We start from the raw sequence: 26,516 nt of genomic DNA, 5'->3' as shown, positions 1-26,516 counted from the left end.
GCCCTGATGGTCGGGTGTGTCGGGGACCAGACTGTCTCCTCTCCCCGAGTGTCTGCGGACAGAGGGCTGGGTAAACGCAGCTCAGGGCCGGCTCTGTGGTCAGAATGTGCTGTGTGATGCTGCCCAGCCCTGCTGCTGCGGTAACGGGAAAGCTGCAGAGTCGCCTTGTTAGGAGGGAGGGACAGCTCCTGCAGCGCGGGCTTGTTCTGGACGTGGCGTGACAGCAATGGTCCGTCGTAGGAGCACAGATCCCTCAGCCTTTCTCCTGTTCACCCTTTTCCCCCGTCGGCCCCTTCTACCACCCTCCCCCCCCTCCCCGGGCCTTCACCACCCCATTGTCTGTTTCCGGGGTTATGCACACGTGCATTCAAGGTCTTTGGTTGATCTCTCCCCTCCCACCCTCCTTCCCTCTGACATCTGACGGTCTGTTCCATGCTTCCATGTCTCTGGTTCTATTCGTGCTTTTTAATGCGAGGCTAGGAGGCCTCACCCCCTTTGTTCCTTATCAGACGGCTTGGGAGCGGTGGTTCGTGCTAGAAGCAGTAGCTGGGAAGCCAGGAGCTGCCGCTCTGCACACCTGCTTTCCCCCTGGCACAGCGGCTAACGCCGGGTCTCGCCCTCACAGGTCGCCATCCCCATGAGGTTCAACGGGAAGTCGGGCGTGGAAGTCCGGCTGCCCAGAGACCTGGACGACCTGAAGGGATACACGTCTCTCTCCTTGTTTCTCCAAAGACCCGAGTCCGGGGAGAACGGCGGGACGGAGAACATGTTCGTGATGTACCTCGGCAACAAAGACGTGAGTGCCGCATTGGCGTGTCTCCTGTTATTAAAGGAATATGGGCTCTGGGGCGCGTGACCCCACTGGCAGTGCCGTGGGCACAGTAGGAGGAAATCCTGCCAGTGCGCCAGCAGGCTCCGCCACCTCAACAGTGCACAGGGCCTCCGTCAGCCCGGGATTATTACCTGCCGCAGAGCTAGGGGCCTTACCCGTGTGCACCTGTGAGCACATGCACACCTGGGGTCAAAGGTCGGCCCCTCTCCCAGTGCCCAGGGCAGCAATATGAGGGCTTCATGGAACCATCACGTGTAGGACATGAGTGCACGACACCGCGAGCAAAGGCAGCTCGCGCATTAGCGGTGTGAGGTGTGCTGTCCGTATTACTCCCACGAGGAGACACCGCCTTTGTTCTGCCCCCAAGGCTCCCCGTGCAAACCCACGAGTTACTGGAGATGCACTCTCTTGGGGTGGGGAGCTGAGAGAATGCATGTGTCCAGGCTCTGAGGTGGGCTTTCTGCCTCCAGGCCTCCGGGGACTACATCGGCATGGCCATGGTGGACGGCCAGCTCAGGTGTGTCTACAACCTGGGGGGCCGCGAGGCCGAGATGCAGGTGGCCCAGACCTTGACCAGGAGTGAAACTCAGGAGGCGGTTATGGACCGGGTCAAGTTCCAGAGGTACTCGGCCGCGGCTCCTTGTTAAGCTGACTTACCCCCAAGCTTCCATTGCACGTGTTGCTGAACCCCATTTTTAGAATCTTGGCTTTGATTTTTTTTCATGTTTGCATACATTTTTACATAAACTTGCTATCTACTTTATTTTTAAACAGAATCTACCAGTTTGCAAGGCTTAATTACACCAGAAAAGCCACATCCAATAAACCAGAAACAGCTCAGTTCTACGACATAGATGGTGGAAACAGCAACACACTCCTCGATCTCGACCCTGAAAACGTTGTGTTTTATGTGGGAGGCTACCCATCTGACTTCACAGTAAGTACAAGCGTTACTTCCCCGGGTGAACACATTGGCACTTTTATTTGGTGTGATGACCTCTTGTCTCTACTTAGCAATTATATATAAGGTGGCCTTAACTTTCTATTCTTGAAGCTTACCCAGCGGTAACAGCTAGCACTTGAGTACTTCTTGCTCAGCGATATATGCTCAGTATATTCATCTAAAAAGCATCGTTATCATTCCCACTTCCCACATGAGGAAACAGACAAAGAGGTTGGCTGACTTGCCCGAGGCCATAGGGTTCTGAACAGTACAGCCGGGCATGGCTCCAGGGTCCACATTCTTACCTCCTCTTGCTCTGTGGATGGCGAGAAGCGCCAGGTTCATGCTCTTTCTTGGTCAGCCTGATCGTTGTCCTTTGCTCAGTGAGTAGACGTTTTGTTCCGTTCTCTTCAGCTCCCTGGACGACTGAGGTTCCCCCCGTACAAAGGCTGTATTGAGTTGGATGACCTCAATGAGAACGTCCTGAGCTTGTACAACTTCAAAGAAACTTACAACCTGAATACCACCCAAGTGGAGCCTTGTAAACGGTAACGAAGGCCTCGAAGCCGTGTCTCTGTCACTGATCTTTATGACATGCAGGTATTGTGCACGGACAGCTTGCTGCTGGTGCCACAGGCTGCTTTGGGCCAGCAGTTCTTCAGGGGTGCTGGCAGGCACCATGCCAGGCCGTCCCTAAAATCCAAAACCAGTAGACTTTTTTCTCCATCTGTGTAATACGTTAGGTTGATCAGTTTTCTTGCTTTAAAAATAAATAATTTTTTAAAAATTTTTGGTGCCTCCTACCACAAAATGTTCCGCGTAGGATGGTGCCTGATTTAGGCACAAAAGTATATATTTACTGTAAATTTAAAAAACAAAAGCGGCCCACAGAGCACAGCGTGACTCTCTAGGAACACTGACACCTGGGCCTCATGGAAATCATGCCTGGAGCCCTGACCTTCCTGCCCTCTAGTTAAAAGGGTTTGGAATATTCTAACATGGAACAGACTGAGTTTTTATTACTCAGAACAAAATTACTTATTTCATGATAATAATTTTTGTACCTTTCAAGCTGTTCCTAAGTAGGTATTTCCAAAGGGACTCCTGAATATTATCTTCACTGAGCTGGTGTTTAATTATCATAAGACTAGAGGCCCGGTGCATGAAATTCATGCAGTGGGGGTGCCGGGGGGAAGCCTCAGCCCAGCCTGCACTCTCTCCAATCTGGGACCCCTTGGCGGATGTCCGACTGCGGGCCTAAACCGGCAGTCGGACATCCTTCCACAATCCAGGACTGCTGGTTCCCAAACGCTCATCTGCCTGCCTGCCTGATTGCCCCTAACTGCTTCTGCCTGCCAGCCTGATCACCCCCTAACCAATCTCCTACCAGCCTGATCTCCCCCAACTGCCCTCCCCTGCTGGCCATCTTTGACTACATGGGGGTGGCCATCTTGTGTGAGGGCGTGACAGTCAATTTGCATATTACTGCTTTATTATATAGGATATAAGAGTACCTCCAGGAGAAATGCTGGCTGTTTTAGCATTTTAAAGGTGTTTCCTCTTATTTAAAAAAGCTTAACGACTAGATTGCATGTGTTGGCTCCATTCCCCAGGGAGCAGCACCTCCTACTAATAAACACGCTTGTCGATCACCCTTCGCTGCCATGTTCTCACTTGTGCTCGTTGGTGTTACAGGAGGAAGGAGGAGTCAGACAAGAATTACTTTGAAGGCACAGGCTATGCTCGAATTCCAACTCAGCCACACGCTCCCTTCCCAACCTTCAGCCAGGTTGTTCAGACCACTGTGGACAGAGGGTTGCTGTTCTTCGCAGAAAACCAGGTGATTTATAACAAGCATCTAACTACTAGCAAGCACGTCCATTCCACGGAGCAGCCTGGGCTACCTGGTTATTATAAACAGCCAACTCGCTCTGAAAGACCAGGTGCACCCGTGACCTGCGTCCTCCCCGTGGCCCAGTCCTGCTTTCTCTGGTTGGGGAAGGTGTGTCGTAATAAGGCCAGTAATCAGGAACCTGAGAACAGGCTACCAAAATGTGGGAGCGGTCACCCCTTTTCCCATTTGATTCTCACTGTCAACTTCATTCTTTGGGAACCACTATTTGCCTAATAATTTACTTTGCATAGAAAATGTGAAGACTTCCTGGGTCTCTGGGAGCTAGACTGTCTGCATCTTGGTGCGACTCCTGCAGCCTGTGTGGGGTTGTCTTCATCACCCTGACCCTTGACTATCCAGGACATGATAGCGTCTCATATCAAGTAGCTGAGCTCCCTGGAGGTCATTCCTTAGTCGCCTGGTCTAGAAGAGCCCAAGGCGATGCTCTACGGTAGACCCTTAGCGCCCCCTGCTGGTGGGTGGGCTGGAGTTGTCTGGCCTGTGACGAGCCTTCTGTCGTGGCTCCATCAGGTAGCGTTTCTGGAGAAATGGGGATCTCAGTCTAAGAATGTGGGTTCATAAGGCACTTCTCCCTGAAGGGGGGGTCACAGACCTGGCCCGACTCTTCTCTCTGGGGTCGGTCTGGACCCCGGGAGATGCCAAGGCTAATGAATGGGAAGGCCCTTCCGGCCTGGAGATGCAGAGCCGGGGAGTCCACCACGTGCTCAGGGCCAGGCGCTGCGTCCCGAAGCAGGGTCCTCTGTGCTACAGCGTGAAGGCCTTTGAGACCAAGAACCTGAAACACTGCTCATCGTGTTAGAAGGAACTTACCAGGTGCCGTCAGCAGCCAGATAGGAGCGTGACCTAGAGGCTGCTGTCGGTAGGCTGGCTCCTTCCTGTCCGTGAGCTGAGGTTATTCTGTGTTTATGTGTGATCAGACCCCGACTGGCTCCCCAGGGCAGGTTGGGGTCCAGCTGGGGCCGACTTTTCTCTCAGAGACAGACTCTGAAGCCTTCAGTGCGAGCCTTCAGACCAACAGGGTTAGTGCAAGAGCAAACGCAAGCCCATGGGGAAACCCAGGCTCATCTTTCCTCCGAGGAAGCAGCTGGCCCGGGTATAGCCTGACACCCGGTGCGGACGCACACGGACCCAACCACATGCCTGACACACGGTGCGGATGCACACAGACCCAACCAACATGCCTGACACCCGGTGCGGATGCACACAGACCCAACCAACATGCCTGACACCCGGTGCGGATGCACACAGACCCAACCAACATGCCTGACACCCAGTGCAGATGCACACGGACCCAACCAACATGCCTGACATCCACAGACCCAACCAACATGCCTGACACCCGGTGCGGATGCACACAGACCCAACCAACATGCCTGACACCCGGTGCGGATGCACACAGACCCAACCAACATGCCTGACACCCAGTGCGGACGCACACAGACCCAACCAACATGCCTGACACCCGGTGCGGACGCACACGGACCCAACCAACATGCCTGACACCCGGTGCGGACACACACGGACCCAACCAACATGCCTGACACCCGGTGTGGACGCACACAGACCCAACCAACATGCCTGACACCCGGTGCGGACGCACACGGACCCAACCACATGCTGCCCGCAGGGACCTTGGGTGCTGTGGGAAGACAAATAGGAAACACGCGTCTGCTGGTGGGTGGGGTAATGATGTCATCACAAGGGTGATGCACCAAAGAGGGGGCGGTGGGGGAGACATGAGGACGTGTCACCGAACCGACTTTCTTGAACAAAGGACACTTAATCTGAGACCCGGAGGACGAGGAGAGGGCAGCGTGCAAAGGGAGAGGCAGGAGGGTGACGCGTGGGGGGGGGGGGGGAGCAGGAAGAAGGCCCAGACGTGGGAAGGGCCGAGGGCCCTGGGGGAGCGATGGCTGCCCATGTGGCTGGGACACAGAGAGCCAGAGGGACCACAGAGGAATGGACCCGACGCGTGGTCAGAGCCTCAGAGCACCTGGTGGGGAGTCAGGGCTTTATCCTGAGAGAGGAGAGCAACCTGCTCACACTGACCACGTTGTCTACAGAGTGGAACACGGATTCACGAGGGCACAGTGTGGGCATGGGGGGGGCAGCGTGGGCATGGGGGCAGCGTGGGCATGGGGGGGACAGCGTGGGCATGGGGACATGGGCATGGGGGGACAGCGTGGGCATGAGGACAGCATGGGCATGGGGGGATAGCGTGGGCATGGGGGGGACAGCGTGGGCATGGGGACAGCGTGGGCATGGGGGGACAGCGTGGGCATGGGGGGGACAGCGTGGGCATGGGGGGACAGCGTGGGCATGGGGGCAGCGTGGGCATGGGGACAGCGTGGGCATGGGGGGACAGCACATTATCGCTGTGCAGTCAGCTGAAGGAGCTGTGGTTGTGACCAGGAGGCCTGACGGGGGGGAGAGCTAAGAAATGGCGGGACTGACCAGATTGGATTGGATGGGAGAGGGAAGAGTCAAGAATGGCTCCTGAGTGTGTGGCTGGCTCACGTGATAAGAAGTGAGAGAGGGAACAGAGGGAGCAGCATGAGGGCGGAGACGGCTCGGCAGCGGGTGGGAGGCATGTGGGGGGAGTCCTGTTAGAGAGATTCTGGGTTTGGGTGTCCGGGAGGCCTGGCAGCAAGAAGGGGAGGAAGCAGGTGCACAGGCCCGTGTGTGCAGACCGGTCCAGGCTGGAGGAGACGTCTGGGCCCACGGGCACACCTGAATCGGAGCACAGGTGTGTCTGAGATCGCGAGACAGAGACGTGGCGGGAGGAAGAGGTCCTGTGCGGGACCCCCAGAGAACCCCCACATTGAAACGGGAGGTCAGGGGGGTGCGCCAGCAAATGAGACTGAGGCGCAGTAACGAGGCAGAAGCCAGACGGTGGCCAACGCCGGGGCCTAGGGAAGGCCAGACCTCTTCCCAGAGGCAGCCGCGTGTTCACGTGGTGTCATGAGCTGGGTCTTTCCGTTCCCATTTTCACACGCTGGTCATGGTCGCTGGGAAGGGTCCTGGCAGCTAGACTGGCGTTTACTGTTCCCTCCTGTGTGCCGACCACCACACACGGTGCTTGGCGAGACTCAGCGTGCAGCCCCAGGCCCAGCCGGGAGCTGGCCTTGCAGCACTGTTGTCCCTTCAACCGAAGAGGCAGCTGGCTGAGAGCAGCGGGACTTAGAGGACTTGAGTGCCAGCTCAGCCCTTCCTCTGTCGCGTCTCCTGGTCATCGGCGTGGATCCTGGCTCGAGGGTCCTCATCTCCCTAAACACAGATCCTGTAATGGGCGCTGTCTCCTTGCTGTATGACCCTCCATCTCCCTAAACACAGATCCTGTAATGGGCGCTGTCTCCTTACCCTCCTAGAGCCACTTCATCTCCCTCAACATCGAGGACGGCAGCCTCCTGGTGCGGTACAAGCTGGACGCAGACCCGCCCAAAGAAAAGGGGATCCGAGAAGTCATCAGCAACGGGAAAGACCACTCGGTACGCCCCCCGAGTCTGTTCCCTGGATCCTTAATGCCCCCAGTCCTCACAGTGAAGTCAGCGCCCCAGGCTCTTCTCTGTTACAGGGGTGGTGGGGGGTGGGGGGACACACACTTGTTCACTGAGCGGCACGTCCCTTTAAAATGTCGACATTTGGGCGTGAAATATAGGCCGTGTATGTGGCATATATAAAACACGACTCGCTTCCAACATCTTTATTAAAATGCTTTCATAGTCTAGTTTATGCGACAGTCACCCGACTGCGTGTGTCATGATCTGAAGGAAGACAAGACCACAATAGCCCTGAAGCACCTCGAATAGGGTTCCTTTTCCTCGTTGCTGGCTGACTCACCTCTCGTTTATTTCAGATTCAGATCAAAATTATAAAATCCCGGAAACTTATAAGGATAAGTGTGGGGAGTTCCCAAAGCATTGAAATTGGAGGAGAAATATTTGATTTCAGCACATATTATCTGGGAGGCATCCCCCTCTCCATCAGGGAAAGGTAAGAAGATTTTTTAAGGAAGCAGATTGCCTCTCAGGGGCTTGGTTGCTCCTGATTTGTTTGCCTTTTTAATTCTAGCGACAGATAACCACGGAGTTAGCTTTTCAGTACTGACAGTGTTAGGCCACGGGGTAAAACAGGCTCTGAACACTGGGTGATGGGACTGGCCATTTGAAGGGGGGGGGGGTAGGGGACCTGTGTGCCACCCCCATTGCCATTCTTGGGGGAGAGAAAACTCAGGAGTGCAGGGGGTGCCAGTGCCGCCCATTACAATGGAGGCGGTGGCGCTGGGCCCTTAAAGGTCGTGTGAGGGCCCAGGCGTCCCGTGCCCACAGGCAGTGCTGGGAGTTGGGGGGCTGCCTTTGGGAAGCATCTCAAGAACATAAGGCATCCCCGGCTGGCGTGGCTCAGTGGTTGAGCGTGGACTATGAACCAGGAGGTCACGGTTCAATTCCCAGTCAGGGTACAGGCCCGGTTTGCGGGCTCTATTCCCAATAGGGGGCATGTAGGAGGCAGCCAGTCAATGATTCTCTCTCATCATTGAAGTTTCTTCTTTTTTAATTCTTTATTGTTAAAGTGTTATATATGTCTCCTTTTCTCCCATTGGCCTCTCCCAGCCCACTCCTGCCCCCAGCACAGACCCTCATCCCCCTACTGTCTATGGCCATTCGTCATGCTCATATGCATGCATACAAGTCTTTTGGTTGATAAGTTATCACCACCTCCAGCCCTCCAACCTTCCCCGCCTTCCCTCTGAGGTTTGACGGTTTTTTCGATGCTTCTATGTTCATCATTGATGTCTTTCTCTCTCTCTCCCCTTCTTCCCTCCCTCCCTTCCTCTCTGAAATCAATAAAAAAATATTCTTAAAAAGAACATAAGGCACATCTGTGTTCCCGCCCCCTGCCTATGTATAGAGTGTGGAATAGGGGCACACCTATTCTCAGACTAATGAGCACATGAATGAATTAAGTTCATATGTAAAGAAGTAAAGCTTGATCAGAATGAGAAAAAGACGCGTTGAGAATGTACTTTAAAAAGCTTTCCCATCTTGTTGACATCCTCCTAAAGGGTGTGAGGGCGCTGACGGCATGTACGGAGGAGACACCTGAAGAGTGAGTGCAGCCTCTGACTCAGCGAGCCCCAGAGGCTGGATTACGAGACTTTCATTCGTGATCTGAGTCCAGTTGACGCTTTTCTGATTTGTCCATCAGTTGGAAGGAGATATGACTTACAAGGTGTTATCTGTCCTTAGTAAGGAGGCACTAACCTTCGGTTCGAAGTTGTCAGGTTGGCCCCAAAGACAAAAATGCAGAGAAATCTTAGCACTTCAATGGAGTTTGAGTGAATTTCTTTACTCCTTAGATTTTTGGAACTGGAAGAAACCTTGTAGATCCTGGCAGGTAACCTATGTAACCGCTGAATATAAAAGAAAAAGCAGGGCATCAGGAGATGCTGACGGGTCTAAAATGCTGAAATGCAAGAGAGGATGGGTCTGGATGTATAAACAGACAAGCCCGGGAGTCCATTCGAACCTCCCTCCCCTTGGGAGGCAAAAAGCCGTCTTTATAAGATAATTAAGCTCGGGCTCAGTTCCACTGAGCATTCGTTTCTCCTTTTTCCTGTAATGAAATGTAATTTTATGCATATTGCATGCCGCTGAACAGCTTATAATGAACTGAATAAGAATGAGTGCAGACACGCTGCCCCTTAGAGAAGTGAGCTGCCTGAGGGATTCGCAATGAGATCGACTCTGGTTCTCTGCTTCATCATTTGTTTAAGAAACACAAATATTTGCCTGGACTTCAGCTGGCTCCTGTGGTTCATGTTTTATGGGAATCCAGCTTCAGAAGCCGAATGGCAGGAACTGCCACGTGGAAAGAGCGGCTTCAGAAGTGGCTCTCGTCAAACGACTGCGCTCCCACCGGGTCGTCGCTGAGTCTACCTGCCTGTTCTGTCCCTGCTGTTAGGGTTTGGCCGGTGACCGGGCTGTGAAAGGATTCACAACAAAAGAAGAGATGTAGACGGGAAGTGTCTGTTACCTTCTAGGAAGGGGAAGGCCCTGCATTGCTGATCAGCACAGGGCAAGAGACACAGGGCGGCTTCCCCTTTTAAGTCCCGGCTGTTGCTAAGCGACAGGGAAGGGAGGAGGACTCGGGGCTGAAGTTGAGCCGTCATCAGGGGGTTGCCTTGACAGATTACAGATTGTTTGCTTTTCAGGAGGCAGTCCAGCAGATGTCCTAGGGAAGTACCGTCTCAATGTTTTCCCCGAGCCTGTGAAACAAGCTTAGAGCAAAAGTCATGGAGTTCAAGAGGCTTGTTTGAAGGGGGTGGGGGAAGAGAACTTTCTGCCAACTAGACTCCTTGGTGGGAATTATCCCTGAGTTGTGCAAACAGCAGGGAGGAGGGGGATGCAAGAATTTAACCTCAAAAGTAGCTTAGCTTGTCCTGCAGTTTTGAACAGAGGAGCTGTTTGAACTGGAGGGGCTAACAACCTTGGGGTTTATTACCACGTGCTCTTCATAAATTGGGGAAGGTTACAGCAAAGAAAAAGAGAGGCGTCCTAGCCAGTGTGGCTCAGTGGATAGAGCGTTGGTCTGCAGACCAACAGGTCCCAAGTTCGATTCCGGTCAAGGGCACTTGCCTGGGTTGCAGGCTCCCCCTCGGCCTGGGCCCTGGTCGGGACGTGTGCAGGAGCCAACCAATGGATGTGTTTCTTTCACATCGATGTTTCTCTCTGTCTTTCCCTCTCTCTCCTACTCTCTCTGAAGGATCAATGGAAAAATATTGTTGGGTGAGGATGAACAAAAAAAAGAGAGAGGCCTTTCTTTCTGTCCTTACACCTGCTCCGTACCAAGCAGCAATTGAGGGGTCACACATATTAACTCATTTGAACAACCCCAGGAAACAGATTAAAGTTCCCATTGTATAAATGAGGAAACAGAGGCTAGAGCAGTGATGTCGCTGCCCAGGCAGCAGGACCGGACTTGCACCAGGCGGCCCGGCTCCAGAGCCCACAGCCCTGGAACAGCACCGTCTGACCCCGGGGAACACCTGGGCATTCATGGCCACGAGCCACATGGCCCCGGGCGCCTCCTGTGCATCCGCCTGTTCAGTCCGCACAGCAGCCCCTGGCCCAGCACCGTTACGAGGTGGCAGATGCAGCGTGAGACCGGACAGTGCTTCCCGACGCTCGGCTCGGCGTCGGCTCGGCGTCGGCTCGGCATCGGCTCGGCATCGGCTCGGCGTCGGCTCGGCGTCGGCTCGGCGTCGGCTCGGCATCGGCTCGGCATCGGCTCGGCATCGGCTCGGCGTCGGCTCGGCGTCGGCTCGGCGTCGGCTCGGCGTCGGCTCGGCATCGGCTCGGCATCGGCTCGGCGTCGGCTCGGCGTCGGCTCGGCATCGGCTCGGCGTCGGCTCAGTGCCGAGCCACGGCCTTCACACTTGTTTGGAACCAAAAGTAACAGTTCCTTTCTCCTGCGTTTAGCGTAGAAGTGGACAGGAGAAGAGAGCATAAAGCTTTCTAGAGCATGCCTGGCTCCAACGAACTACTTACTTAGGAAGTTATTAATATACATTTCTTAATATTTCCAGTATCTTGATTTATTAATATACTTCTATTCACCATGCACTGCCATGACTCCTGGGGGAGGTGAGAGAGGGAGCAATTCTAGATATGGTTTATCTCTGTCTCTTTCCCTTTTGGGGACACTGGCTATTTTTCTGTCAACACTATTGTGATCATTTTTAAAAATATGTTTTTGTTGATTTTTAGAGAAAGAGGAAAGGAGAGGGAGAGAGAGAGGGAGAAACATCGATGACAGAGAAACATCAACATCAATTGGCTGCCTCCTGCAGGCCCCCTACTGGGGATCCAGCCCACAACCAGGCATGTGCCCTGACTGGGAATCAAACCGGCGACCTCTGGTGCATAGGTCAACCCTCAACCACTGAGCCACGCCAGCCGGGCGACTGTGCTCATTTCCAAAGCTGAGAATGCAGAATCACTCAGAAAGGAAGTGGATTGTCCCGGCATCACGGAATGAGTAGCTTTATAAAAATCCCCAGAGGACAGATACCCTGAAGCTCACCCTTGTTTCTGGGTGAGACGTGGCAGAGGCAGCGTGGCAGCTGGTTCTCGGGTGGCCTGGTCTGGTACATCCCTGTCCCCGATTGTGTTCCCAATCAGGTTTAACGTTTCGACGCCTGCTTTCCGCGGCTGCATGAAGAACCTGAAGAAGACCAGTGGTGTGGTCAGGCTGAACGACATCGTGGGCGTGACCAAGAAGTGCTCGGAGGACTGGAAGGTGAGCGAAGAGTCCGGAACCCTACAAGGGAGTGCACCCAGCCCGCCCAGTGTTTGGGACTCGTGGCCACATCAACTTTGGACCCTTTTCTGGGAGCACATGGGCTAGTGAGGCCTGGCTCATTCATATGCACTCCCCACAGACTTGCAAAGCCGCCTCAGGTTTGCATATGAAATTCATAGGACAGGGGGGACACCACCCACTCACACAGCCCTGCCGATGACTGATACGTCGTCACTCAGAAAAGCAAGCTCTCTGGAGGGGCACGGAGTGCGGTTCCCATGCCCGTAACCCACCTGTGTTTGCATTCCAGCTCGTGCGCTCCGCCTCGTTCTCCAGGGGAGGACAGATGAGCTTCACCCACTTGGACCTCCCGCTGCCCGGCCAGTTCCAGGCCTCCTTTGGGTTTCAGACCTTCCAGCCCAGTGGTGTCCTGCTGCAGCATCCAGCCGGGGTACGGGACGTTGCGTGAACACTGCACACGGTTTGAACTTGACTTGAGGTTTGACGTCAGCAACAACAGAGAGAGTTTGAATGTGAATTAGTTGGGCGTTTCATCGATCGTCCGTGGCAAAAGCCACCTGTAGCTCAGCCTCCCAGGGGGTAGGTCCGAGAGGAAGTCGGGCGTAGAAAGTACATTATAGTTCCCCGACTTGGATCTGTGTGTCCGTGGGCTTGGTTTTCATTCTTTTTTTATTTTTTCTTTGGGTCGAGGTGGATTATCACTGTTATAAGTGATAATGTAGCTTAACGTTTTTGTCTAAGGGGGAAAATCAGAATGTCCCCCGACTATTCCTTTTGAATTCATGAAAGGTGGCTCTTCGTGTTTGCAGCAGCTAATGGGACACTTTGGCACCTGGGAAGTGGGAGAAAGCCGGTCTTGGCTCTTTGTTTGTGTACAACAGAGCCACGGCCACTGCTTCCACAAGGAGGCGCCCTCTGTGCCCTGAGGGGACTTAGCTGGTGCGGTTCCGTAGGCGCCAAAGTCAACCAGTGCCACGCAGAAAACTCCGTGGGCCACGTGGGGTCTAAGCGAAGTAGCAGCCGCCGCCACCATTCTGGGACTGCTCCGCGGGACTTCCAGCACACACAGCGGACCCCTGGGACCTGCCGACAGGACGGGTGGTGGCTGCCTCTGCCTGTCCTAGTAGAAAGCCTTTCCTCTCTTCACCTCTTTGCCCATCAGCCTTTAGAGATCCTTTTTGCAAAAACTAGTGCTAAAGCTCTGCCGGCGTGGCCCAGTGGTTGAGCATCGACCTATGAACCAGGAGGTCACGGTTCAGTTCCCAGTCAGGGCACACGCCTGGGTTGCAGGCTCAATCCCCAGTAGGGGGTGTGCAAGAGGCAGCTGATCAGTGAGTCACTCTCATCATTGATGTTTCTCCCTCTCCCTTCCTCTCTCTGATATCAATTTTTTTAAAAAACCGGTGCTAAAGAAGCACATGCTAACATTTAGTTGTGAGAATGGCTCTTCCATCAAAGCAGGAAGCTCTGATGCACTTCTGACACAGGCACTGGTTTCTCCTGTGAGCGAGGGACACTGGGAACACCACGTACGAGACGCACAGAGGCAGGTGGGAGCAGAACCGGCTCAGGAGCGAGGAGGTCCGTCCGGGCAGCGCAGGACCCCGAGGAACAGCCGGGGAACGCGGCCCTCCGCTCCTACGTGGCGACCTCAGAAATGCCCACCCGTTAGCATTCTTCCATCTGGTCACAGTGAACATTTCCAACTGAAGAAAAACCAGCAGGAAGTGGAACTGGCGTGGCTACAGCACACACTCGGCTTAGGTTAAAAGTCACTGAAGAATTACATCTTGCTGGAAACGACAAAATTGTACTTGGCAGAGAAAAGGTCATCGAAATTAAAGTGACAGCTGCTAAAACTACACATTTTTTTATTAAGAATTAACAGAAAAAATTAAATCATCTTGCCGGAATTTAGATCTGCAGTTTGACATTGAAAATTGAAATTCCTAGAAATTGTGACCAGAAAATAAAAAATGTATAATGACTGAAGAGATCATTGTTCTAATCACATGAAGAAAAAGATTAATTCACCCTTTATTCTAGAGTTTATTTAGAAAAGAATGGATCTGATGAAAATAACTTTAGCAGAATGAAAGTGAAAATAGAAAAATTTAGAAATGATTTAACTGTTTTGTGTAATTGATGGAAAAATTAAATTGGTTTATGAATGTAGACCCATAAAATGCTTTTGATAAATTCATCAGTGTTGAAATAATTTGCATAAGATGCTTATATTCATAAACCTGGAGTTAAAATATTTAAAAATAGTCTTTAGATCAAAATAACAAAATCAAAACATTTGGGTCAAAATACCCTGTTTTTATATATAGTTTTTTAAAATAGGTTTTTATTGATTTTAGAGAGAGAGGAAGGGAGAGGGATGGAGAGATAGAAACATCAATGAGAGAGAAACATCAGCATCAACTGGCTGCCTCCTGCACACTCCACACGGGGGATGGAGCCTGAAACGGGGCATGTGCCCCGACCGGGCATGGAACTGTGACCTCGTGGTTCATGGTCGATGCTCGACCACGGAGCCCTGCCGGACTACACATAGTTTTCGTAATAAATTCAGTATTGACACATGTGTAATCCTTGAGTAAATTCATTGCCTTGATGGGTATATTCTACGATGATTTCAGACAAGCAGCCTGCAGGTCTCCCTGGAAGATGGGCACATTGAAGTCAGCACCAGGGACAGCAGCCGCCCGATTTTTAAGTCTCCGGGGAAGTACTCCGATGGCTCCCTGCACCACGTGTCTGTGATGAGCGACAGCGCTGGGTGAGTGGGTGGCCGGCCTGCCGAGCTCCGAGAACCGGGCTTTCCTGAGTCTCCTGGGACCTTCCCGCACCCTTCCTTGTGAACTATTTGTCCTTAAGGCTGAGGCTGTTTTACTAGTAAGTGCCGGCCTTCTTCCTGGTTCTATGGCAATTTCCTCATTAAAAATTAGTCAGCATTGGATGGATAAATAAATTGTGGTACATTCAAAATGGAAGGATAAAATGGGAGTCACGAGAAAGGAAGTTCTGTAGCTTTCTGTGACAGCACAGTTCCTGGGGTGCTGGTCAGCTCTTTATTGGGGTGCTGGTCAGCTCTGATTGGGTTGCTGGTCAGCTCTTCATTGGGGTGCCAGGGACATTGGTGTATTCACATTGCAAAAACCCATTGAGCTGTCCGCTTATGATGCATGCACTTCCTGTATGTGTAGAAGCTTTAATAAAAATAGGTGCAGCCCTAACTGGTTTGGCTCAGTGGATAGAGCGTCGGCCTGCAGACTGAAGGGTCCCAGGTTTGATTCTGGCCAAGGGCATGTACTTTGGTTGTGGGCACATCCCCAGTGGGAGGTGTGCAGGAGGCAGCTGATCAATGTTTCTCTCTCATGGATGTTTCTAACTCTCTACCCCTCTCCCTTCCTCTCTGTAAAAAATCAACAAAATATATTAAAAAAATAGGTGCAGAAGAAATACAAGAAACAGTTGTCAATGCTCTTTAAAAACAAGTCTAGTTTAACGCGTTATTTTACGCAGACACTGAGTCTGAACTGAAGACAGGAAGCTGCCGCGAGGCGACGACCTTCTCTCCCAGCACGTCTCACCTTGTTCTGCTTTTCTCCCCTTCAGGCTCCGGCTGCTCGTCGATGACCAGCTGCTGAAAAGTGACCAGAGGCTGCCAGGCTCCCCCAGTTCCCAGAGGCCCCTGCGTCTGGGCGGGAGCGACTTTGAGGGCTGCATCAGCAACGTGTTCATCCAGAGGTGCGAGCCCTTCTCTCTGTACGCTCCAGCAGCCTGCGTCGCAGAGGACCTGCCCCTGGCGGGTTAGGGAGTCAGAGTCCCACAAACTTTAAAAAAATGACTTCCTTGCCCTAACCGGTTTAGCTCCATTGATAGAGCATCGGGCCGTGGACTGAAATGTCCCGGGTTCGATTCCGGTCAGGGCACAGGCCCAGGTTGCAGGCTCGATCCCCAGTGTGGGGCGTGCAGGAGGCAGGCGATCCATGATTCTCTCTCAGCATTGACGTTTCTATCTCTCCCTCTCCCTCTCCCTCCCTCTCTGAAGTCAATGTAAATAAGCTAATAAAGGTAGGAGGTACAGGTGGGTGAAAGGCTGCCCCGAACCGGGACAGTGAGAGTGTGTGGCTTGGAGCCCTCCACCTGTCGGAGTTTGGCGGCAGCTCCTTCCTGCCCTCCCAGGTCATCACAGAGCCCCCAGGTCCTGGACTTGACCGCGAAGTCTTCCAAGAGAGACGTGTCCCTGGGAGGCTGCAGCCTGAACAAGCCACCGTTCCTCATGTTGCTGAGAGGCTCTACCAGGCTGAGCAGAGCCCAGTCTTTCGACATCAACCAGGTGCGTGTCAGACCTCATCCTGGGCCTTCTGGCCGCCTCCTGGGAGGTGTTGGGGGAGGGGCAGGAGGGCGGGAGACTTGGGGGGGGGGATCACATGACCTCACGGTGGTCGGTGCCTCTGGAAGTGGATTTGATGAGTCATCAACAGCTGGATTATGCCAAAAGGTCAAAGAGGTTTTCTTTTTAATTTTTTATTTTTTAAAATATGTTTTTATTGATTTCAGAGAGGAAGGGAGAGGGAGAGAGAGATGGAAACATCAATGATGAGAGAGAATCATTGATCAGCTGCCTCCTGCACACCCCCTACTGGGTATCAAGCCCACAGCCCAGGCATGTGCCCTTGATCAAAATCAAACCTGGGACCCTTCAGTCCGCAGGCAGACGCTCTATCCACTGAGCAAACCAGCCAGGGCCATGTGTTGATTTTTGTTCTTCGAGGCTGAACATGACCCGAAACTCAATTAGCACAGCGGTGGTGGAGACACAGAGGAAGTGGATTCAAAGCTATTTAAGGGACAGACAACACAGGACATAACGATTGAATGTGGGTGGCAAGGGAGAGGCAGGTGTTCCTGTCATCCTGAGGCATCCCCTCTGGTTGCGGGATGAATGGGGGTGGCGTCTGGAGAGAGGACAGGATGAGTATTAGAGGGAAGGAGAGTGAGGGAAGCTGTGGCTCTCTCTGCTCATCGAGGGTCAGATCCCCCGTGATCCTGACTCTCCTGCTCAGTGGAGGGCCAGGTGGGGTCACGTGTTCACTCCTGGGCAACCCCCAGCAAGACGAACCCCCGTTCGCTGTGAAGAATGGGGTCCCCGCTGAACTCCAGTCCTTGGGAAAGGCATGGACAGGGCCTTGCGATCCAGACTTTGCAGCAGAGAAAGGGGTTGGGGGCTGGGAGTCTTGGTTTCCTCCAACAGCTTTTTAGCGACATTTGATACTAATTATGGTTGTTTCTGCACTAAATCTCAGTCCCACGAGGGCATGTGCTGGGGTGGGAGCGGCGGGGAGAGCTCAGTGGAGGAAAGAGGAGGCATATGTATGACTTGAAACAACAAAGAATTTAAATTAAAAAACAACAACAAACAGCTCAGTCCCATCCAGAAGTTCCAGCACCGTCCAGCTCAGACTGCTGTGCGTGTCCAACCCTGAGGAACGGGGGACCGGCTGTGGCCCCACCCGTCTCCTGCCCTCCGCCCTCCCACTGCCCAGGGGAGGCGGCAGGCTGCAGCCCTGGCCCAGGGACGGGCTGTGCGGGCCTGGCTGCGGCCAAACGCTGGCTCTGGGGGAGGGGCTCCGGGTGGCACCGGCTCAGGGGCAGCAGCAGGAGAGCCAGCGCCTCCTGTGGACCCGGATCACCCTCCTCCCCAGGGGCCAGCCCATCAGTGAGGGCTGGCGGGGCACTTCGCAAGAGGGGTTCTTCCTTCTCCCGGGTGATGAGTGCCCCGTTCTGTGCTTCTTCCCGCAGCCCCTGCAGGACTCGCCCGGGGCCTCTCCAGGGAGCATGCCCGTGGGGCAGAGCGCTCAGGCCTGCCCCCCACCGCCTGGCACCCAGGCCCGGCCCGGAGCCCTCAGGTTTGGGGACAGTCCCACCAGCCACTTGCGATTCACGCTGCCCCCGGAGTTGCTGAAACCCAGGTATGATTTCACTTTCCTGCCCCCACGCCAGCTCAGAACCCGGCCCTGTGACTTTACCCTGGGCAGCTCGCAGGCATGGCCCTGGGTGCCTGTCCCCCATGACGGTGGCACCACCCCTCTTGTGAGGGCGGTGCAGGCTGCACAAGTGGGGCTGCCAAGCGGCTCCCACCCACAGCCGGAGAGCATGTGTGTGCATGTGTGTAGGTGTATATGTGCAGGTGTGTGTGCGTTTGTGTGCGTGTGTGTGCATGTGCGCTGCTTGGAGGCTGAGCCGGTCAGCTGGGCTCTGGGTTAGAATCGACAAGGCCCTAACGATGGGCTGATCATGCTCCCCAGGCTGCTGTCCAGTCTGTGATCAATCGCCGTTCTCCCCGCACCCTGTCGCCAGAGGGTAACCGTTCTTGTCGGGAGACTCCGTGCCCAAAGGGTCATTTTCACAGACACATTTGGACGTTCTGTGCTCACGAGTTGCATCTTTCTGGGGAAGAAGGGTTGAGAGAGACGTTAATTACGTCAGGAACGAATGTGGGGGAGCCAGGGTTGTCGTTTCCTGGGATGGGAAGGAGCCTGAAGAAAAGGCGCCACAGTTCCTTTGTGACTCCCCTGTAGGAGCACAGTGTCTGGGGTCCAAAGACCTGCTGTCCGCCCTACTTGGCCCGGATCCGCTGTGGGCCCAGGGCCCGCCACTCAGGCCCCGCAGGCGGGGTGTGTCCCCGTGGATCAGATGGGCAGGAGACGGACTGTTCCTGTAGGGAAATGGGGGGCAGGAGCAGCCAGGGGGCCTTAGCTGGGCTGGGCCCACTGCCCCCTGAAAGGGGAGGAAGGAGAGGGATGGAGAGGGCAGGGGCAGGGAGCGCCTCAGGCCGAGAGGCAGGCCTTTGGGGTGCAGGCAGGCTTCCTGAGGGAGAGCTGCGGCAGGAAGCAGTCCCCGTGTGCACAGGCCACGGCGCTCACCAGCCCACAGGCGTGAAGCGCGGGAACACAGCCCCGTCTGCCTCCCGCCCGAGACTGGCTCCCCCCCTTTCCAAACCTCCACCGACCGGGGACGCCCAGCCCAGCGGTGTGCCAGCTGGCTGGTCCATTGAGCAAATAGAGAGAGCGGTTTCTTGTTCTCTTTGAAGCGCATTCCCCTCAAGGAACTCGCTAATGTGAGGAATTAAAGTGCATTTAGGTGTGGGCTCCGCCTCACAGTACTGGGAAGCGAAGAGGAGTGAGCAGCGCGGGTTTTCTCCCACCTCCTCCTCGCGTGTGCGGGACGCACGCCACCGGCTACGCTAGGCAACCCTGGCCCCCCCACATTCGTTCCTGACGTAATTAACGTCTCTCCCAACGGTGGGGCTTCCGCACGCGTCCCCCTCAGTGAGGGCTTGCACAGCACAGAGGCGGCCATTTCATCGGCGTGCCCCAGTTTACTCATTGAAACAGTGGGGGTGGGGCCAGCTCCCCCCCCCCCAGCTTCGAAGATCTGGAGAAGCTCTTGGAGCCTCTGCTCCCCTCCTTGCCTGCTTCCTCCCAGGTCACAGTTCTCCGTGGACGTGCAGGCGGCCGCCCCCCGCGGGCTGGTGTTCCACACGGGCTCCCAGGCCTCCTTCATGGCCCTTTACCTCTCCGAGGGGCGGCTCGTCTTCGCCTCGGGCGCAGGAGGGAGGAAACTGAGGCTCAGGAGCAAAGAGAAGTACGACGACGGGCAGTGGCACACGGTGAGGCCGGGGTGGGCATGGCACCCGGTGAGGCTGGGGTGGGCATGGCACCCAGTGAGGCCGGGGTGGGCATGGCACCCGGTGAGGCTGGGGTGGGCATGGCACCCAGTGAGGCCGGGGTGGGCATGGCACACGGTGAGGCTGGGGTGGGCATGGCACCCAGTGAGGCTGGGGTAGGCATGGCACCCGGTGAGGCTGGGGTGGGCATGGCACCCAGTGAGGCCGGGGTGGGCATGGCACCCGGTGAGGCTGGGGTGGGCATGGCACCCAGTGAGGCCGGGGTGGGCATGGCACACGGTGAGGCCGGGCCGGGCATGGCACCCGGTGAGGCCGGGGTGGGCATGGCACCCAGTGAGGCCTGGCTGGGTATGAGGATGGGCATGGCACCCAGTGAGGCCTGGCTGGGTATGGCACACGGTGAGGCTGGGGTGGGCATGGCACCCAGTGAGGCCGGGGTGGGCATGGCACACGGTGAGGCCGGGCCGGGCATGGCACCCGGTGAGGCCGGGGTGGGCATGGCACCCAGTGAGGCCTGGCTGGGTATGAGGATGGGCATGGCACCCAGTGAGGCCTGGCTGGGTATGGCACACGGTGAGGCTAGGGTAGGCATGGCACCCGGTGAGGCTGGGGTGGGCATGGCACCCAGTGAGGCTGGGGTGGGCATGGCACCCAGTGAGGCCGGGGTGGGCATGGCACACGGTGAGGCCGGGGTGGGCATGGCACCCAGTGAGGCCTGGCTGGGTATGAGGATGGGCATGGCACCCAGTGAGGCCTGGCTGGGTATGGCACACGGTGAGGCTGGGGTAGGCATGGCACCCGGTGAGGCTGGGGTGGGCATGGCACACGGTGAGGCTGGGGTGGGCGGGGACCTCGGCGAGAGGCATCACACTGCACCCGGGTGTCCTCCTAAATGCCAGGTGGGCTTTGCTCTCTGCCTCAGTCCCTCTGCCTCCCGAGTAGCCCCCCAGCCCCTGGGCATCGCCCTCCTTCAGGCCCCTTCCAGGCCCAGGCCCCTCTCCGACAGCCGTCTCCATCCTAGCATCCTGGCTCTGGCCCTCAGGCGTCCCAGATGGAAACACAGTTTGAGGCAAGAAGGGACTTTTTCTTCTGATCAGCGTTCTGGAGGCAGAGAGAGAGAGAGGGAGAGAGAGAGAGGTGTCAATACTGAGTCCTATGATTTGGGGTTTTTTTGTTTGTTTTCAATATATTTTTATTGATTTCAGAGAGGAAGGAAGAGGGAGAGAGAGAGAGAAACATCAATGATGAGAGAGACTCGTGGATCGGCTGCCTCCTGCACACTCTACACTGGGGATGGAGCCCACAACCAGGGCATGTGCCCTGACCAGGAATCGAACCCTGACCTCCTGGTTCATAGGTGGATGCTCAACCACTGAGCCATGCTGGCCGGGCTCGAGTCCTATGCTTTTGGACCAGTAATCAGGCCCACGGTGGAGCTTCTGCTGAGAGGGGAAGGACGGGGGAAGATGATGTGGCCGGGGGGCCGGGGGAGTTGGGGGGGGAGAGAGGAGGATATGGCCGGGGGCGGGGGGGAGCAGGTCTGAGCTGGGAGGGGGAGGAGTCCTGTGGGAACATCCTCGGCTTGGGCTGCCCGTCAGACATGGGAGCCCAGGGTCCGGAGGCAGCAGAGGCCAGAGGTCGCCGCCGGCCGGAGCGCACGCTGGGAGCCATCAGTGAACCTCTCATAGCCACAAGGGGCTCAGTCCTCACTGGAGCCCAGGGACCCTGACTTGTAGCCAAGAGTTTAAGACGTTGCTCCGGTTGGTGGAAGAGAAGCAGCCCTGGCCCCTCCCCCAGGAGCCCTCCCCCAGGAGCCCTCCCCCAGGAGCCCCGCTCAGGGGCATGCGACCCCCTCAGCCCCGCACAGCTGTCCGTCCCTGTGCTGCATGGGTGTCTGCTCGTGTTCCTTTGCCTCTTCAGTTGTTTATATTTTCTGTGTTTCCAGATTAATTCTATCTTTATTCACTTTTGAGCAACCTTTTCTTTGCTCACTTCTTTAGCTCACTTTATTCAATATCTAACATTACATCACAAACGATGATGATGGTGATATGAGGAAAACCCTAGGGAGAAATGTCTGAGTTTTTAAAGCTACTTGAGGGACAGAAACATATATTTTTTAGTATTTTTATTGATTTCAGAGAGGAAGGGAGAGGGAGAGAGAGAGAGAAACATCAATGATGAGAGGGAATCATTGATTGGCTGCCTCCCGCATGCCCCCCACTGGGGACCAAGCCTACAACCCGGGCCTGTGCCCCTGACCGGGATTGAACTCAGGATCCTTGATAGAGCCGAGGCTCTATCCACTGAGCAACACTGGCCAGGGTCAGAAGAATATTTTTTAAGCATTTCCTGTGACCACAAAGTGAAGTACTGCAGCCATTGTCAGAGGCAAAACTATAATCACCTTGTTCCTTCCCTTGTAAGGTGGCGTTCGGACAAGACGGGGAGAAGGGCCGCTTGGTCGTGGACGGTCTGAGGGCCTGGGAGGGAAATTCGCCGGGAAATGTCACCCTCAGCCCCAGAGCGTCCCTTTACCTGGGATCCTCCCCGTCGGGGAGGCCGAAGGTGAGTGGCTGTGCTCAGAGCCGCAGATGAAACGCACGCCCTCTGTCACGTCCGCATATCCTCACGCAGGACGCTGAGAATGCCCGCATGCCCCAAACGGGCTTTCAGATAATCCATTGATGCCCGTGAGCCCCACAGAGGCACCGTTCCCCGTCCCCATCCAGCCTCTTGCCCGAAAGCTGCAGACACAGGCGGGCCCTGCAGGGCTGACTCAGGGCTGCCACGCGGCCTGGACATGAGCCTGCTCGGTGCGGCCCCACATTTAATGAGCTCGCCCTGACGCCGTGGCAGGGCCAGGCCCGAGGATTTCTCAGGCCTTACAGGGCCCACGGGCCAGAGGATCCCCCTCCCCTGGTTTAAGGGATCACAGAACCCAGAGGCGCCTGCCTGGGCCCCGGGCCCCTGGGGGGCAGACTCAGGGCTCCACGCGGGCCCACTGGGGCTGCCCCCCGTGTCTTATTTTAAGTCCCAGGCATTCGGTGAGCCCAACAGTGCAGGGGACCTTTCAACACTTTATTATTTGCGGAATGTTTGGGCCTATTTTCCCGCCGCCGCCCTGCGTTAAGCAGTCCCCTGAGCTCATGAAATCCTCGGGGGTTTGTAACTGCAGGGACGGCGAGGTCTGGAGTGTGAGGCGGAAACGCCCGCCCCCATTGCAGCTCTGCCCCCTGGACCAGGGCCGCTCACCCCTGCTCTTGTCCCGCACCCCCCACACCCTGCCTTTGCACACACGCCACGAGGCTTGGGGGCACCTTCAGATCTGACTGCCCACCGGACGTCTGGTACCCGGTTTTCTTGGTTCTGTGGCAGGGAGCCAGGTGGAGCAGTGGGGCCGCCTGACTCAGAAACAGGAAGGATGGGCCACCCTCCGCCTTTAGCAGACACCTGCCCCTGCCCCTGCCCTGCCCTACCCCTCACCGGCTGCCCCTGTCCCTCGCCGCCGGCTGCCCCTCGCCGGGCTGCCCACGTGATTCCGGGAATTGTGGGTAATGGCCTTCACTCTCTCTTCTGCTCGGTCGCAGAGCCTCCCCCAGAGCAGCTTCGTGGGGTGCCTGAGGAACTTCCAGGTGGATTCGAAACCACTGGACACGCCTTCTGCCCGCGTGGGGGTGTCTCCCTGCTTGGCGGGCTCTTTGGAGAAAGGCGTTTATTTCTCCCAGGAAGGTGGCCATGTCACACTAGGTGAGGAGCCGTGGGCAAGAGGGGGCATCTTTGAGCCTGAAGAGCTTCATCCTTTTTCTCGAATGACGAGGTTTTAACTGTTTATCTCTTTTTTTCCCCCTTTGAAAGCGAACTCTGTGTCGTTGGGGCCGGAATTCAAGCTCCTTTTCAGCATCCGCCCTCGGAGCCTCACGGGCGTCCTGCTGCACGTGGGCCGCCAGCCCGGGAGGCACCTGCGCGTCTACCTGGAGGCCGGCAAGGTGCGTGGTGGGGAGGGGGCGGTGACTCCCCAGGGGAGGGTCAGGGAGCGTCTCCAGCGAGAGCTTCCTGACGGGAAATAATTGAAATCGAGACCCAGTGCCTTCAGAGCCGCAGTCACAGGTTTAGCTGGAAATTCCCTGAGAATAGGCCGCCCTGTCTAGCAGCATGCAAATTAAATGCAAATGAGTTATCAACACTTAGTCTAGTTCTCCCCTTTCACTCACCTGGTTCAGAGAATCCCAGCCCAGAGAATGGGGATGCGGGGTCCGCACAGTAACCCGCCGAGGGCCTGACCCCGCCACGTGCCTGACCCCGCCGAGGGCCTGACCCCGACACCTGCCCAGCGCAGACGCCATCGGGTAGCTGCTGGACGCCTGGTGTGAACCTTCTGCCAGCCGGGCATTCATGGCACTGTTTCAGTTGGCAGCCGAGCAGGGGGTGCAGGCTCCGCCGCATGTCTGCCTTCCACATTGTAACGTCCTAAACAAGCCTCTGTCACATGTTCACAGCTGAGGGGATCTTCGCTGTCAATGAGTCACCACCAAGTGGGGCCTGCAGGGGGCAGCACTCGATGCGCAGGGAAGAGCTCAGCGCCTTAGGCAGCAGCACAGGCAGGACTCTGGTTGGCAGCTGCTTCGAGGGGACACAGCAGAGGGTCCTGCAGAGCCTTGCACCCACGTGGTTGCGGGTGTGGGAGGGGACCTATATCTATGCTCTCGGGCTGTTGGGGTGAAGGGTTGGGAGGGGGATGCAGGGAAGTGGCCTCCACCTGCCTTTCTTAAGGAAATAGACAATGCACATGTGGCCCTAGCTGGTGTTAGAGGTGTTAGAGCATCGGCCCTCGGACTGAAGGGTCCTGGGTTCGATTCCGGTCAAGGGCATAAACCTCGGTTGCAGGCTTCATCCCTGGCCCTAGTTGGCGTGCAGGAAGCAACCAATCGATGTTTCTCTCTGTGTGCCTCTCCCCTCCCTTCCACTCCCTCTAAAATCAATGGAGAAATATCCCAGTGAGGACTAACTAACTAAAGAAATGAATTCACGTGTGTTCCAGGTCGTGGCCTCTGTGGCCAGCGAGGCGGGTGGGATGGTGACTTCGGTCACACCCAGGCAGTCTCTGTGTGACGGACAGTGGCACTCGGTGGCAGGTATGACGTCCAGCCTCCCTTTTCATCCTGAATGTCCCAGATGCAGCCCGAGTTAAAGCCCCGTTCGTGTCTGACGGGGTCAGCACAGCAGGTTAAAATGGTAAACCGGCATTAGTTGGACTATGATAAAGCATAAAAAAGCATTTGCTTGAGCAAAAGGAGCTGCAGCCAGGGAGACACCGATGCAGGTGGCAACCTGAACTGTGTCCCACGGAGGCAAGCACACCGAGCACCACTGGTGTGGAGAGAGGAGCTGCTTTATGTTGAGGCTGCGGAGCCCGAGCGCAGGGCCCCCCGGCCACACAGGAGGGAGTCGGAAGGACCATGGTTGCTCAGTGCAGACGGCGGGCAGGGCTCCCCAGGTCCTACCTGACCAGCCTGCTCTCCCTCCAGTGACCATAAAGCAACACGTCCTGCACCTGGAACTGGACAGGGACAGCAGCTACACAGCCGGGCGGCACCCGTTCCCGCCCGCCCGCACCCAGGAGCCCCTGCACCTCGGAGGCGTCCCAGGTAACCCCGGCTCAGCACCGACCCCATGTCGCCCCTGTCAGCTCTCACGTTTCCATTCCAACCCAACCCGCGCGCGGCCCCAGCCCCGGGTTACCAGCAGAGCGGCCGTTGACTGTCCGGTGGCCGTGGGGCTGCCCCTGGCTCTGGCCCCGGGGAAACCCAGTTGCCAGCAATGGGCACCTTGAAGGGCAGCCCTGGCCATGCCTGCTGCCCCCGCGCGTCCCGAGCCAATCCTTTACAAGCCCCTCTTCAGAGCCTGAGGGCAGCGGGAACCAGGAGGGGCTGGGGCAGGGTCTCCTCTCGGCACTACACTTCCTGGGGAGTAGCCTTGTGGGGCCAGGACGGGCGCCAGGCAGGCTGCGACGGAGGCGAGTTCGACTGGAATGTCGCCTGGAAAATCTCTTCCTCCTTCATGGTTTTATGTTCCTCCACGTCGTTCACCAGGCCGTCCATGACCCATCAAAAGCACTCGTCTAGAGTTACTGTCGGATTTGGGCTGAGGAATCTCTCTCTCGGGAGAATTTGAAGAGCAGCCTTGGGCTGATGTGTCAGCGGGTGGGGGGTGGGGGCCCCCTGACAGGGAGGAAGTGACTGGGTTGCTGGGACCTGGTCCCGTCAGCTCTAATCTGACTACTTTTCATTCGCCCGTGTGACCTGCCCGTGACTGTCTGCTTTTCCCGTTGCAGCTGATTGGAAGGCCCTGCAGCCCCCCGTCTGGAAGCCCTTTTCCGGCTGCATGAAGGACATTCAGGTCAACCACGTGCCCGTGCCTGTTGCCGACGCCGTGCAAGTCCAGGGCATGGTCAGTCTGAATGGCTGTCCCGACCACTAACTCAAACCATTACACAGAGAGGCACTGCCCCCTGAAAAGCGCTGACCACCTACCCGCCCGCTCCCTGCTCAGGGTCATTCCTGACCTAAGACGCCTCGCGAATGGGCCCCACAGCAAACCCAGTGTTGAACTCGGACCACACGTAACCACTGTTTTGGCCTTCAAGTTACCTATGTATTTTATATAAAAGCCCCATTTCTTGGAGATGATAAACAAATTGTTATATGCTTTTGGTAATACCATTTCCCACAAAAAACGTAATGTCTTTTAAAGACCATTATTTTCCACTCCTTAAAAAAATAAATATCTTTTAAAGCACTTT

At 55.9% G+C, this 26,516-nt stretch overlaps 1 protein-coding gene across 1 annotated transcript in view; it reads left to right on the top strand.

Annotated features, from left to right (window-relative positions):
• LAMA3 (laminin subunit alpha 3) overlaps positions 1-26,516 on the top strand; it is a gene marked incomplete at its 5' end in the record, with an annotated part of 141,990 nt that extends 115,474 nt beyond the window's left edge. The window contains 20 exons of the mRNA XM_081097616.1: positions 626-796; positions 1,303-1,454; positions 1,607-1,769; positions 2,190-2,323; positions 3,471-3,615; positions 7,059-7,178; positions 7,547-7,683; positions 11,871-11,988; positions 12,302-12,442; positions 14,658-14,797; positions 15,637-15,768; positions 16,207-16,360; positions 17,827-17,996; positions 19,513-19,696; positions 22,142-22,282; positions 23,305-23,464; positions 23,573-23,703; positions 24,756-24,849; positions 25,243-25,362; positions 26,049-26,516. Of these exons, the coding sequence (XP_080953742.1) occupies positions 626-796; positions 1,303-1,454; positions 1,607-1,769; positions 2,190-2,323; positions 3,471-3,615; positions 7,059-7,178; positions 7,547-7,683; positions 11,871-11,988; positions 12,302-12,442; positions 14,658-14,797; positions 15,637-15,768; positions 16,207-16,360; positions 17,827-17,996; positions 19,513-19,696; positions 22,142-22,282; positions 23,305-23,464; positions 23,573-23,703; positions 24,756-24,849; positions 25,243-25,362; positions 26,049-26,194 (2,853 nt within the window). The 3' untranslated portion in view covers positions 26,195-26,516. The remainder of the gene's footprint in view (positions 1-625; positions 797-1,302; positions 1,455-1,606; positions 1,770-2,189; positions 2,324-3,470; positions 3,616-7,058; positions 7,179-7,546; positions 7,684-11,870; positions 11,989-12,301; positions 12,443-14,657; positions 14,798-15,636; positions 15,769-16,206; positions 16,361-17,826; positions 17,997-19,512; positions 19,697-22,141; positions 22,283-23,304; positions 23,465-23,572; positions 23,704-24,755; positions 24,850-25,242; positions 25,363-26,048) is intronic.

The sequence above is a fragment of the Myotis nattereri genome, assembly GCF_964212035.1.
Source record: "Myotis nattereri genome assembly, chromosome: 8".
Lineage (NCBI taxonomy): Eukaryota > Metazoa > Chordata > Mammalia > Chiroptera > Vespertilionidae > Myotis > Myotis nattereri.
Note: the sequence above shows the minus strand (reverse complement) of the source record. Positions and strands in the feature narration are given on the sequence as shown.